This window comes from Periophthalmus magnuspinnatus, chromosome 2 (genome assembly GCF_009829125.3).
Source record: "Periophthalmus magnuspinnatus isolate fPerMag1 chromosome 2, fPerMag1.2.pri, whole genome shotgun sequence".
NCBI classification, from domain to species: domain Eukaryota; kingdom Metazoa; phylum Chordata; class Actinopteri; order Gobiiformes; family Gobiidae; genus Periophthalmus; species Periophthalmus magnuspinnatus.
The window spans coordinates 7,629,427-7,641,931 of NC_047127.1; the positions used below are offsets into that span (position 1 = coordinate 7,629,427).

Below are 12,505 nucleotides of genomic sequence, written 5' to 3' on the forward strand. Positions count from 1 at the left end.
CTTATCATTCAGTCAGCACTACTGGTATTGTTAGTAGTATTATTACTACTGCTACAACTACTTTGGAAAAAAAAAATCTATATATTTATGCACACACCTTTTCTATTCTCTGGGTGTATTCTGGTATTTGATCACAAGATGGCGACAAACACAATTGTAAGTAAATAAGGTTCACGTGACAATGACAAATTTCACTGTATTTGGACTAACCCATATGCAGTAATTAGTAGCAGTCAATAACTGTAATTTCAAAATTCAGGGCCGTCATAACTATTTGAAAAGTGGGGAGCATACAGTGAGACCTATAACAGGAGCAGTTGGTCTGGGCACCCTCCCCCAGAACATTATCAAAAAACAGGTCACATTCACTGCATTTTGGTTTTGTCTTTAACATGTATTTTGTAGCTGGATGAAGTGTGACTAAAATCATGGCTTTGGTCTTTTGAACCAAGACTCCACAGGTCCATAGTGAAACGTAAATTTCCTCTGTTCTATGTCATGCATCTCCTGTTAAGATAAAATAATGAATGATATCTGTGCAGACTTCTATGGACAAACTGAGTTCATTAAATGGGAACTGTAACTTTATAGGTGATATTATCTTCAGGAAACGAGCAGGTGACAGACCCTTCACCAAAACTGACACAGTGCAACTAGGCCTGTTACGATAACAATATATCGTACTTCAAAAATGAGTTAGGTAAATAAGTAAATATAGACGATAAACCATACTATTGAAACTAATTTATGCCACTGACACAAAAATGGCAGAATATTCCCTCAAAAATGTTGTAAATGTAAAATATAATTAAAAACACAAATTAAGGAATGAAACTGAAGTACTTAGTTTGCATCTGTAATGAGTTATAGAAGTTATTCATTTAACCTTTCACAGCTTAAATCTTAAAGCTAAATGAATGTACAGACGATAAATATTAACCCCTGCTTTCATGCAAGTCGATCTAGTAATTATTGCGACAGGCCTAAGTGCACGTTTAAAATAAAAACATTATACTGCTGATGCTTGGTATGTCTCCTCGTGTAGTTCACTTAAAAAAGGGGGTTTCATGACAGTAAATTAGCAAATACATAAAATAAAGAAAGACAGGAAAACTGCAGCAAACACGATTCCAGATTTCATGTTGTGGAGAGCAAAGAGCAGGCAGTAAATATAAATTCAAGACAAAAATAAACATTTTAACCATTTATTTTTTTACCCAAACCATTAACTTCATCACAACTTTAAAAATACAAAAAGGATAAGTCTCTATTTTGTTTACATTTTTCAATTATTATTCCTGAAAGTTCCAAAATTCCATTCCATAACTTGCCCATTATTTTTTAGAATGTATTTTCTTTTTTACACATAGCAAAAAGTACCCATCCCATATACACACAATTGCATTTATACATAAGGAATAAGAACAGATTGATACTTTGCAGTTGATGTCATGAGACTATTCCCTGGGGGAGGGGGGGTGAAGCTAACTTGAGGCACTGCTCTGTCTGAAGCTCTGTTACTCAAGTTACACTTTAACTCTTAACACAATCTGATCTGACCATAAAGAACCGACTTAGTTGGAACTACTACAGGAGAGCTTTAACTGACATTACAGCTAGCATTAGCCAACAGTTTCAGTGAGACGCTCTCACCTAAACACGATCATGAATGCTTGTTTTGATCACAGGCTCCTGAAAATGTGTTGTTTAAATCTATTTTGTATTTTTTCTTGAGTTTTCAGACAATCTAGCAAAAACAGTCTGATATGTTTTTTTAAATGTGTGCATTATGTCATCATGGTAACTGCTGAACATTCCGCCATAGACATACATGCAAGATGCCACTGCAAAGTATCAAGAGGAACGCAAAACTAATATTATTTTTATTATTATTTATTTCCAGTTTGCCCTTAACTTTCCTTTCACCTCTTAGCTCTGATGCGCTCCTGTTTGGTCCACGGCTTCTTACTTAAGTGCGGCGCATCGGTGCAAAGGCTTGTGGGTAGTTTTTTTTGTTTGTTTTTGCCATTGCGCTACCTGGTTAGCCCTGTGCCCTCACGTGATTGGTCGGCCTAAGACATGACTCCAAAGACGGGGTTGTGGCGACAGATGCTGGGCCCGATCTCCTCGTAGTCCTTCTTGGTGTGGCACACTTGGTAGAACTCCGGCTAAGAAACAACAGATGAGGCATTATTCATAGGGATGCAAAAAGTATTATCTAAAAACATGTGTACCTGTTTTTTCCCCCCATGTATTTGAGCAAAATGTGTCTTTCCCCAGTACAGACATATTGTATAAGCAACACTTTATTTCAAAATAAGCCTGCTGTGTACTGTCAGCCTCCAACTATGTAGCAAATTATGGTACGATAATCAGGAAGTGCGCAGGTAGCATGCTAGTTGTTGTTGTTAGCTTTACAGTCATGGCAAAAACTGTTGCAAAAGTTGTGAAAAGTGCTTATAAAGTCATCATGGTGAATAATTAGGATGCTCTGAATGCATAAGGTAAGTGAGGGATACCTTTGGACCACTGCAGAATATTTTAACCTGAACTAGATCTGTTTTTCACGTTATTAAAATTGATTAAAAATCAGGTCCAGTGCCTTTAAAATTTATTCAGCAAACTATTTAACTTGAAGACATTTTTTTTATTTTCTGCCAATAGAACAAGAATTTTTTTAATTTTGGGTATGAAATTTGTTGTACTTTCATTCCATGGGCACATTTTTGCTTGACCAAGAGCGGCGAAATTCACCAGGAATGTTTTAAAGGTGCCCTGTGTAAGTTTTGAAAAGTCTACCATGTTATTACTTTGATGGAATGTCCCACAGTATGGCATTAAAGCTATCTCCATGGAAACAAACAAGTGATGCCAGTAGGTGAAATTAGATATCAGATCTGTGCAGAGGTGACCCTGCTCATTGTGAGATGAAATACGTGTAATTTCAAATCACGTCGTAGATGTAGATAATTTCTGCAGTACAGCACATATTGTATTGATCAAGATTCAAATAGGTTCTGCTCCCATTTGTCTCTCAATGCTAATGCTAATTTTGAGGCCTTATATATATATATTAAAACACCACCACAAACTTAAGTATTCTACATCTAAATATTATTTGGTCATCTTTATTTGAATTAATTTGAATTTTAATAGGTTGTTTATTTTATGTTTTCCAGTTTTAATGAAAGTGACAGTTAGTTTGAGACACAGTGAGCTAGCTAGCGTGCTGTTGTGCCTGTTAAATGTTAGAAACTTGCAGCTATGTTTTCGCCTCATTTGAACTGTTGCACTGGATTTGTTGGACTTGTTGCCTAAATGCTTCTGTTGTAAATAGTACTCACAGTTGAAGCCAGCATGGAGCCTCCGAACCACACGGCGTACCTCTGCATGTGATGAGTGATGACTTGTACGTCAATGGGTTTAGGCTGCAAAGACCCAATAAAAAAAACACCCTAGTATTACATCATACAACCAAACCTTACTTAATAACTTGTGATTTCAAACTGCATTGCGATTTCTTTCTGGTTCTCATTCATTTTTTTGCTGAGAGACAAACTTTTAAGTTACTTAACAGAACAAAAAAAAATCTGAATTCTGCCACAAACCACATGCTTTTACATATCTCGCCTTTAAAAAAAACCTGAAGCTGATTTTTGAATGAATTGACTTGCTCTCTACTTGACTTTAAACCCTTAAAAGGTCCTATATTAGACGAAATCTATTCTTGTGAGTTTTAAGCCATGTTATAATGTCATTTCCTCATCAAAATATACCCAGAATTGTGTTTTGTTTCATTCACACATGCTTGAGTAATCCTGCATTATTAGTCTCCAAAGCCTCAAAATGCTCTGTTCCACCTTGTGATGTCATGTAGCGATAGTTTAAGTTAACAGCTATCTTTTACCTATTGTTCAGTAGAGATTGGCTGAAATCATCCATATGATTCTAGTGAATGTTTATGAAGTTTAAAAACACATTTGACATAAGAACTCAGCTTAAATATGCAGGGTTTGTGTGTTAAATATGTGTGAATGAAACAAAACACAACTCCAGGTATGTTTGTGATGAGAAAAGCAGCATTATAACAGATCAGATGGCCCTTTAATCAGTTCATTTTGTCTACATCTTTGTTTTCTGTCCAAACCTTGAGCTTGCCTCCGCTGAGCTCCTCACTGATTTTAAGTCTTGCGTCCACAGTTCTCTTCAGGTCCCTCTGCAGACGTCTCCCAAAGTCTCTGAACATGGTGGATCCTCCGGACAGCACGATGTTCTGAAGAAAGGGCGTTCACAATCATTAGCACAGGGCGTATCCAAATAGGCATTTAAATGGTGCGGTGCTCGTTACCTTATACAGGGGGCGCCGCACGTCTATGGGGCAGTTCTGGATGACCTCGTCCACCACCTCTGAGATGGGCTGGGTGAAATCTGGATTGGCAAACTGGACACACGATGAACATGCAAGGTTACAAAATGACTTCAACTGAAAAGTAAACTTGGACTTCTTTTGGGAGCCTTAGCTGTTCTGGGGCAGACCAACAGAACAGTGACTTTGAAACTGAGCTTGCGACATCTCCAATTACCACTAATCACTATGCTAACGTAAGCGTGCAGTAGTAATGAACACAATTTGATGGCAGAAATGCTTAAAACGAGTCTGTCAGTGAGTCTGTGCAGGCTCTTTATCTATGACATCACAATCCTGGTAATTTGAAAGTGTTTTGTGAAGCTCAGAGGCCTTTTTACAGAGGATAACTGAAACTATCGTGAATAAAGTGAAATACAACTCCAGGTATGTGTTTCATGAGGGTACAATATTCTAACAGGTGAAAAAAGTCAATTTTGAATAATGTGTTTATTTAAATGTAAATTGTTCCCATTCAAATAATCAGATGCATAATAATAAAATGTGTTGAGCATTTTCACATCCAATTGGTTTATTATTTTGGAAAGGTATCATGGTTTGGTGAATAAAAATGTTTGATTAATACATTAAGTTCATATGATTTTCCATCTTTCCCAAGCACTATTCAAAAAAAAAAGAAAAGAGTATTTTCAGTGAGTAGTATTACAATCCGATTTGAGCAGTACCTCTGGGTGGAAGAAGATCTCTGGCCCCAGGAAGCGCTCGTACCCCACGTCGATGCTGAACTCCTTCTTGGTGATGGCGTTGACCCCAGTGTGCTGCTTGATCCACTTGGAGCCGTCCGTGTCGTACTTGTTGAATTCTTTGACCAGGTCTGGGCACACGTAGCTGAAGCGCTCCTGAACACACAATACAACAAGTGGTTTTATGACTAACTCCTTAGCTAATCTAAATATTAATAAATAAATAAATAAATCTAGAATAACCTAAAGAAAATTAAAGTTGTTTCCCAATTACAGTATATATATATAATTTATCCCAATTGCATAAATACCTACACTAATGGAGGGTATTAGCAACTGTTTGTAATCAAGTACTGATATGGATAAATAAAAATCACATACACATTAGGGTTTTCAAAAGTATCAAAAATCAAATACTAATCAATACTAAAACTAGTATTAACATAGATAGATACTCATTTGAGCAAGTATCAATACTAATAAATCACATTCTACCATCTCATTTCCAAATGTTTTTCCACTGCATACTCCATTCCTCACAGTCTCGCAGCAGCAGTACCTTGACGGCCTTGGCGGTCTCCAGGCTCTGCTCCGGGGGGATGCCCACCTCCCTCTCTCGGAGCAGCTGTTGGATGAAGTAGGTGATGTCCCGGCCCGCGATGGGAATGTGCTTTATACAGCTGCCGATCACATAGCCTTCAGCCTGAAACACAACAGGACCAGGGTCAGTACTGCTCTCCCACGCCAACAACTCTGTATGTCATACTAAAGTTTTAGAAATATATATGTTTTTGGTAAAGCAGTAATGCAACTACTTAAAAGTGAGCACTAAAAGTTATCAGAGCAAGTAACTATAATGGAATTAGTTACTCTTTCCCTGCCAAAAATGTGTGGAATCAATAGAACTGTGTCGTAAAACTGTAAAAAGATAAACAGGTGACACATGTTGTCATCTTTTGGTGTCAAATGCCGTGAACCAAAGGAACAAAATACAAAAACTGTTTGCGTCACCTCTGCTTGTTATAGAACCTAATGTCAAAGTGTACTTAATGTGAAAAATTTCTGCTTTGATTCCTGTGCTGTACGTTTCCTTTTATTCCAAATAACTAGTATTCAAATATTACTACTTACTGAGTACATCTTCTAAAAGTAATTACAGTTATTTCAAAAGTAGTCAGATACTGGTGACCACAGCATTTCCCTCATGGATCTAAAACATTCAGGCTAAAATATGGATCACATATAGATAGAAACATGATGTGTGTGAGGTATGTGTGTTTATTCGTACCACAGGGATGACATGAGTGACCCCATCCCCGCTGTCGATCACTGTCCCGGTCAGAGTCCTCTCTCCCACCTGTCGAGACGTCCATGAGGCAGCCAGCGCCAGCACGGCCTGAGCAAACACGATTTCAAAATGACATATTAAATACAAAACGTCAACGTGTAAGAAATATAACAAAATATATTTATAAAAATGCAACAATGACGCTAAGGCCACAAGAGACTAATAGTAAAAATGGAGGGAAAAATGTGCGGTTGTTTGTCTGTCTAAAGAAGCAACTAAAACCGCAAGCGACAATAAAGAGCCTCCTCCACAATTTACATTCTATAATTTTTTTTAATTTATTTTATTTTTATTTTATTTTTATTGTATGCATTGTGTGTAACTCATTATTATAATTTTCTAAGTACAGATAAGAGTACTGTTTTTGATCTGTGCAGAAATTCATCTGTCGCCCAGATAGAAAGAACAAGAAAAATGGATGAAATTAGATACAATGAATTACACTACATACACATGATACTAAAAACTGTAAAATATGTAAATAAAAAACACTAAACTTGAGTGTTAAAGCCCAAATAAGTATTACAAGTATTATTAACCAAACCTATTTATTTTTTTTAATAAATGACCATCAAAGTGGAACACCTCAACTCTGCCCACAAACATATTTTGAATAGAGCTGCTAAACTGGGTAACACCCGGAGGACTAAAGGGGAGAGTGAGGGGTGAGGAGGGGCGGGGGTTTGGATGTACAAGGAACAGTGCGATTGGTTTAACAGGTATCCGCCCCTGCAGCCAGGTGCTTGTAATCAACACCTGTCTGTAACCAGGGCAATCTTGCGTGATGTCACCAAGCACTTAAACTTGCAGAAGCCAATGAAGGCAGCACAAATCTGTATACATTTATTTTAGGAACAGTACACTAAACTATTAAAACACAGCTGTGGTAAAAAAAAAAAAAAAAAAAAAGTTTATTTACGCTTTAAAAGACACGAGAGCCGTACCTGCACAGCGATGTAGAGACCTGGGACGTTGAAAGACTCAAACATGATCTCAGCCGTGTACTCCCTGTTCTCCGGAGTGTTCAGGGGAGGCTCTGTCTGTTTGCACACAACACAGTCCAATAAGAAAGCATGCACATGTACATTTATCCACATGACCTATCCAGTCAGATTCAAGGTCAAAATTAAACCAGTGTGCTGTCTGCATCGAATTATTAAGCATTTTATTGTCAGAGAATCAGTAAGTGCATTGTTATCACGTTAGTTCTTGTTGGCATACTAGTTGTTGTAGGTATTACAGTGACGGTAAAACTTCACTCTTAAAGTTGGGAAAAGCGCTCATAAACTAATTAGGATGCTCAGAATGCATAAGGTAAGTGAGGGATAACTTTGGACCACTGCAAATTGTTAAAAATGTGAAAAACAGAAATAGTTCATTTTAAAGACATTAAAAATCAGGTGATAACCAAACAAGGCTAAGAGAGCTGATGATATAAGTGTGATCATGATTAGATCCATGATGGGTTTCTTCAATTGAGGAATTTCTATTTGATAGACAATAGAACAATCAATCCAGAATCAGCAGGTCTCACCAGGAGGAAGTAGTGGTCTTCAGGTTCTGCCCGCAGATACTTGAAGATGATCTGCTCCATGAAGCGTTCCATCAGGTCCCAGTCCTCCACTATACCGTGACGAATAGGCCACTGCAACAGAGAACCACACTCTTAAACAGGTTAATCTACAGGTTTTTACTGTAGTTTTATATATTTAAAAACATTTTCCACTAACTCAGCAATATGCAATTCAATTTTATTTATATAACACATTTAAAATACAAGTTAAGCTCCTCAAAGTGCTTCACATAAACAAATCTACATAAAATGACACAAAGGAAACAAAACAATTAAAAAAAACAAGATATCCTTCCTAGGTAGGACCAAATGCCAGGAAGAAACTGCTCTACAGACTGAGTGGAGATGGCAAAGGGAAATAGAGGGAAGGCAAAATTTGAGGTGGATGGAAGGCTTAGTATTCTATGATGATTCTATGCAAATGTTTAGCAACCCAGAATGACTCTCACTGAAAATGATCGGGAAAAGACGGAACGTCAACAAATATTTGTATCTAATTGACCAAAGTGTCACAAGAGAGGAACAACCAATCAACAAAAATAAAAAAAAATTCAATATTTCATCTAAAATAGGCTCAGGGCTCTGCATTGTCAAGTTAGTTTTGGTTCATTTGGGTGCTTCACTTTTGGCTTCTGCACAAACCACAATTCTCCTCTGTGATTGGGCTGAACCACTGGTTAAACGGGAAATCACAACAGTGGAGACTGTCCAGCTGGATTTTCGGGAGTTTGCAAACTGAACAAATATCGCAAGAATTCAACATGTCATCCAGGTTATGTTTGACCTGGTTTATAATTAATCTCTGTACTGGGCCAGTAAAGGTGAAACAAAAACTGGTAGCAAGTTCAGTGTGTTCTCTATCAAGACACAAAATACAGAAAGTAATTTGTATATTGTCGAGAAGCGGTTGTACCTTGGTGGCATAGGAGGGTTTATCGATTGCTTCATCTCCAATGTAGAAGTCCAGATCATCCACTCCCTTCATCATCCTCCGCTGAGCCTGGTCCCCCACTTTGGCTGACTCTTTGATTGCAATACCTGTCACATACATTTATTCACAGTTATGATCACATCAAATGACCAATAGTCCAATCCTAGGAAGAAATGTATTTTAAAACACAGTGTCCAGTGTCCAACCACGAAATGATGATGTTCACTGTTTTATTGAAATGAGTAAATGCAAAATGTTTTATTCTCATTCTTCTCTCATTCTTCTCTCGTTCTCCTGACTATTGTTTTTATCTGCAAATATTCTCTGCTTTGTTTTAAATGTCAGTAAAGTATTTAGTGTGTGTACCTTTTCTTTGTATTGGTGGGACATTTTGGGTTATTTTTCCAATAAGCTAAGATTTAAATTATGAACTTCTATGACATTATAGAGCCAAACTACATACGTAAGTGTTGTATTTTGCAATTTATTTATTGCAACTCATGAATACGTTTTTGGGGATAATTCTACTCTGGTTTGGTTCAATATTATCGTTTAATGTCTACATTTACCTTTGCAATATATCGCAATTCAAAATTTATCATGAAGTTATCAAGTTATCATGACAGGGCTACAATTAAATATATCAACAAAAGTACAAATGGGAAATACATCTAAATGATCATAATAAATGTCTTTGTTGACATGTTACTCACATGAGGGAATGATGAACTGTGGCTCTGTGTTTCCAGCATATCCGAGCTTTGTGTACCTGCAAAATGGACGTCAACTTAATTAAATCAGATTTCATTTCAACCAAGAAACAATACAATTTGGCAGTGGCCAAAATGGCTTACTGACTTTTTACTCACTCTGCTGTTCGTTAGAAGATTATATATGAATCACATTACTATATTTAAGCTAAATAATGTCTTAGTAAAGTACTATCCAAAATGTCGTTATGTTACTTCTGGTTTCCTAATCATGAACAAACAGATGAAATTACATGGAAGTTAAGACACAATCCAGGAAGTAGCATTAGCATTAGCTGGCTACATTCCCTACCAGTTTGCAATATATACAGTACATCTCTAGGAAAGCCATTTTAAGTTATCCTTCTATCAATTTGTTGTTTATTGGAAAAGTCACAGACTTAAAGGTTGCTGAACACAAGGGACACGTAAACACCCTCCTGGCCGACAGACAGCAGTTGTACTGGGCGTTAGCTGCAGTCTGACAGCCGCTGTTTGGGTGTGTGTACGTGGGGAGCGGATCTGGGCTAATGCTAATGCTAATGCTAACTACAATCTCATTTTTGGTGACTTACCCCGTGCCACAGTCCACTACACAAGCCGGGAGCCGGCCCGCCATGGCTGCTGCGTTTACCTCGAGATGTTAATAATTACTGTATCTGGTGAATGTCTAAATAAGCAGTGTAGTCATTTATATAAAAGCTTGAATGAAGAGCGTCACGGTTTGAGCAGCGCTTCCGGGTACTGCCAGGTTTCTCCTTCATCGGTTTTTACACTTGAATCAAACTCTACAGCACCCCCATGTGGTGAAGGACTTTATTTACGCCACATGGAGAGAGATTTGTCCTGAAAACAAACCTGTTCTGCAAAATGCAGAAACATAGAGAAAGTGTTAGCAGTCACCTCCAGTCTCTCTCTCTAAAACCTTCAAATCAGGCTGAAAATCTAGGGGTAATAATGGACTCAGAGTTGACCTTTAACATCCACATCAAATATATTACATCTGCAGCTTTTTACCATCTAAAAAACATTGCAAAAATCAAAGGTAAACTGTAAAAAACAGACTTAGAGACTTATTCATGTGTTTGTCTCCAGTAGGTTAGACTACTGTAACAACCTGATTTGTTGTATTGTGATTTTAATGTCTTTCTTATTCTGTAAAACTTTCAATTACTTTACAAATTGTGCTATACAAATAAACTTGCCTTGCCACACACACTACATGAAAGAGAACAGTTTATTTGAAGTTAGACAAACAACCCCTCAATAGTAAAACGTCATTTAGTTAAACATGGTGACATATTTGACCCTCGAACACCCGCTGTTTTAAAGCTTTAGAAAATGCTGCCAGTGTTGAGTGTCTCTGTGAGCAGCAGTGTGTTCCATGTATGATCTGCTCTATACACAAAAGACAGCACTTTTGTTAAACAGCACAGAGCAGTCACGTCTAGAACCTGGTCTTGTTTCCCAGTTTGAATTTCTTCTCACAAACTCCTTTAGAGGAGGTGGAGCCAGATTGTTAAAAACTTTGGGATAACTTATTGTATAATTTTGTATACAATTAAGAAATGTGTGTTTATCTAGTGTTCTGCAGTAGTGATGATTAGTGGCTTTTTTGTCTAATCTCGTATGCTTTTTGAATAAATAGTTTCAGCCAATGTAGTAGTTTTGCTTGTCCAACTAGTAATGGAGCTATTTGGGTGATGTAAAATCATTGCATTTAAATACATCACTGCAGAGTTTGATAAGTTATATTTGAGTATATGCACTGTTCCTTTTACATGTTGTTTGAACAACAGTTAAGGGTCCAGTGTGACTCAGATTCTTAAATTCTTGGACTACTTTCAGTTTTATTCCAAGCAAACATGTGGGTCTGTATCCATCACAGAACGATGCCCTGTGATCTCGTCACAGGACATGGTTCTGCCATCAAATTGTGTTTACAATGAATCATGGCCCTGTTGGCCTCACACATGGCACATTCACATTGGGCCTCATTTATTTTCCTGTTGCTCACAGCAGAGGGAGCTCAAGCACCTAAATATCTAACAGGGAACAAAGATATAATATAAAAAGCATGTTTTCCAGCTGTTAAAACATTATTTGAAGTTAGAAAATGTAAAATACAAATCTTAATGTTTGAAGAAATAAAAGCCACAAGAATACACCATGTGTCCAACCTCCTAGGACCCGAGCTCTTGCATGACTTGATTCATTTCTCTTTGTTATTTGGGCTGATTGGACCTGATGAGTGTAAAAAAGAATTATCTTTTTACATTATGTAGTTTCTGAGAAAAATTAGGTCCACATATGAGGACATTCAATGTTTTAATCATTTTAATAGAACAAGCATTTTGATAGAACACAATAAAGTCATATTTGAAGAATGATTTGTATCTATTTGCAACGATTAAGAAACAACGAGAAATAACAACTGTGCCTTTTGGAACAATGTGGCTCATTAGAAGTTCTGCAAACAGGTGCAGGAAAACATATGCCTTTAACCAAGAAAAAAAAAATTCAGAATATTCTAAACTCTTAAAAATATTCAAAATTGAATATTTTTGCATTGTTGCTGTTCTAAACTGTCCACCAGTGACGTGTGGTGAGGTTCATGCTGAGGCACTGACATAATCACAATCAGATTTACAAACATGTAAATCAGGTGTCGGCAAAGAAATCTGACCCTGGGACAATTTCTCTCCCAGTAAGTGACTTGGAGCCAGAATAAAAAAAAACAATTCTCAATAAAAGTTCTGAAGTCTGTATGAAATAGCTGTAGTAGTATGAAACAC

General features: G+C 37.1%; 1 protein-coding gene across 1 annotated transcript; it reads right to left on the reverse strand.

Annotated features, from left to right (window-relative positions):
• Positions 1 to 2,058: 2,058 nt before the first annotated feature.
• On the reverse strand, positions 2,059 to 10,502 carry LOC117382358 (actin-related protein 3-like). The gene is made up of 12 exons (XM_033979528.2): positions 10,286 to 10,502; positions 9,675 to 9,730; positions 8,944 to 9,068; positions 7,992 to 8,102; positions 7,402 to 7,497; positions 6,398 to 6,505; positions 5,669 to 5,812; positions 5,092 to 5,265; positions 4,349 to 4,441; positions 4,148 to 4,273; positions 3,345 to 3,428; positions 2,059 to 2,168 (listed from the first exon to the last, which is right to left on the reverse strand). The coding sequence occupies exons 1-12, from the start codon at positions 10,327 to 10,329 to the stop codon at positions 2,073 to 2,075; spliced, it is 1,257 nt and encodes a 418-aa protein (XP_033835419.1). The 5' UTR covers positions 10,330 to 10,502; the 3' UTR covers positions 2,059 to 2,072.
• Positions 10,503 to 12,505: the final 2,003 nt, after the last annotated feature.

Excerpts from the sequence above, each read along its gene's own strand:
- LOC117382358 (XM_033979528.2), bottom strand. The coding sequence starts at position 10,329 with ATGGCGGGCCGGCTCCCGGCTTGTGTAGTGGACTGTGGCACGGG. Across the intron at positions 7,498-7,991 it reads AAGACCACTACTTCCTCCTG|ACAGAGCCTCCCCTGAACAC; the intron begins GTGAGACCTGCT and ends GTGTGCAAACAG. Across the intron at positions 5,266-5,668 it reads AGACCGCCAAGGCCGTCAAG|GAGCGCTTCAGCTACGTGTG; the intron begins GTACTGCTGCTG and ends TTGTGTGTTCAG.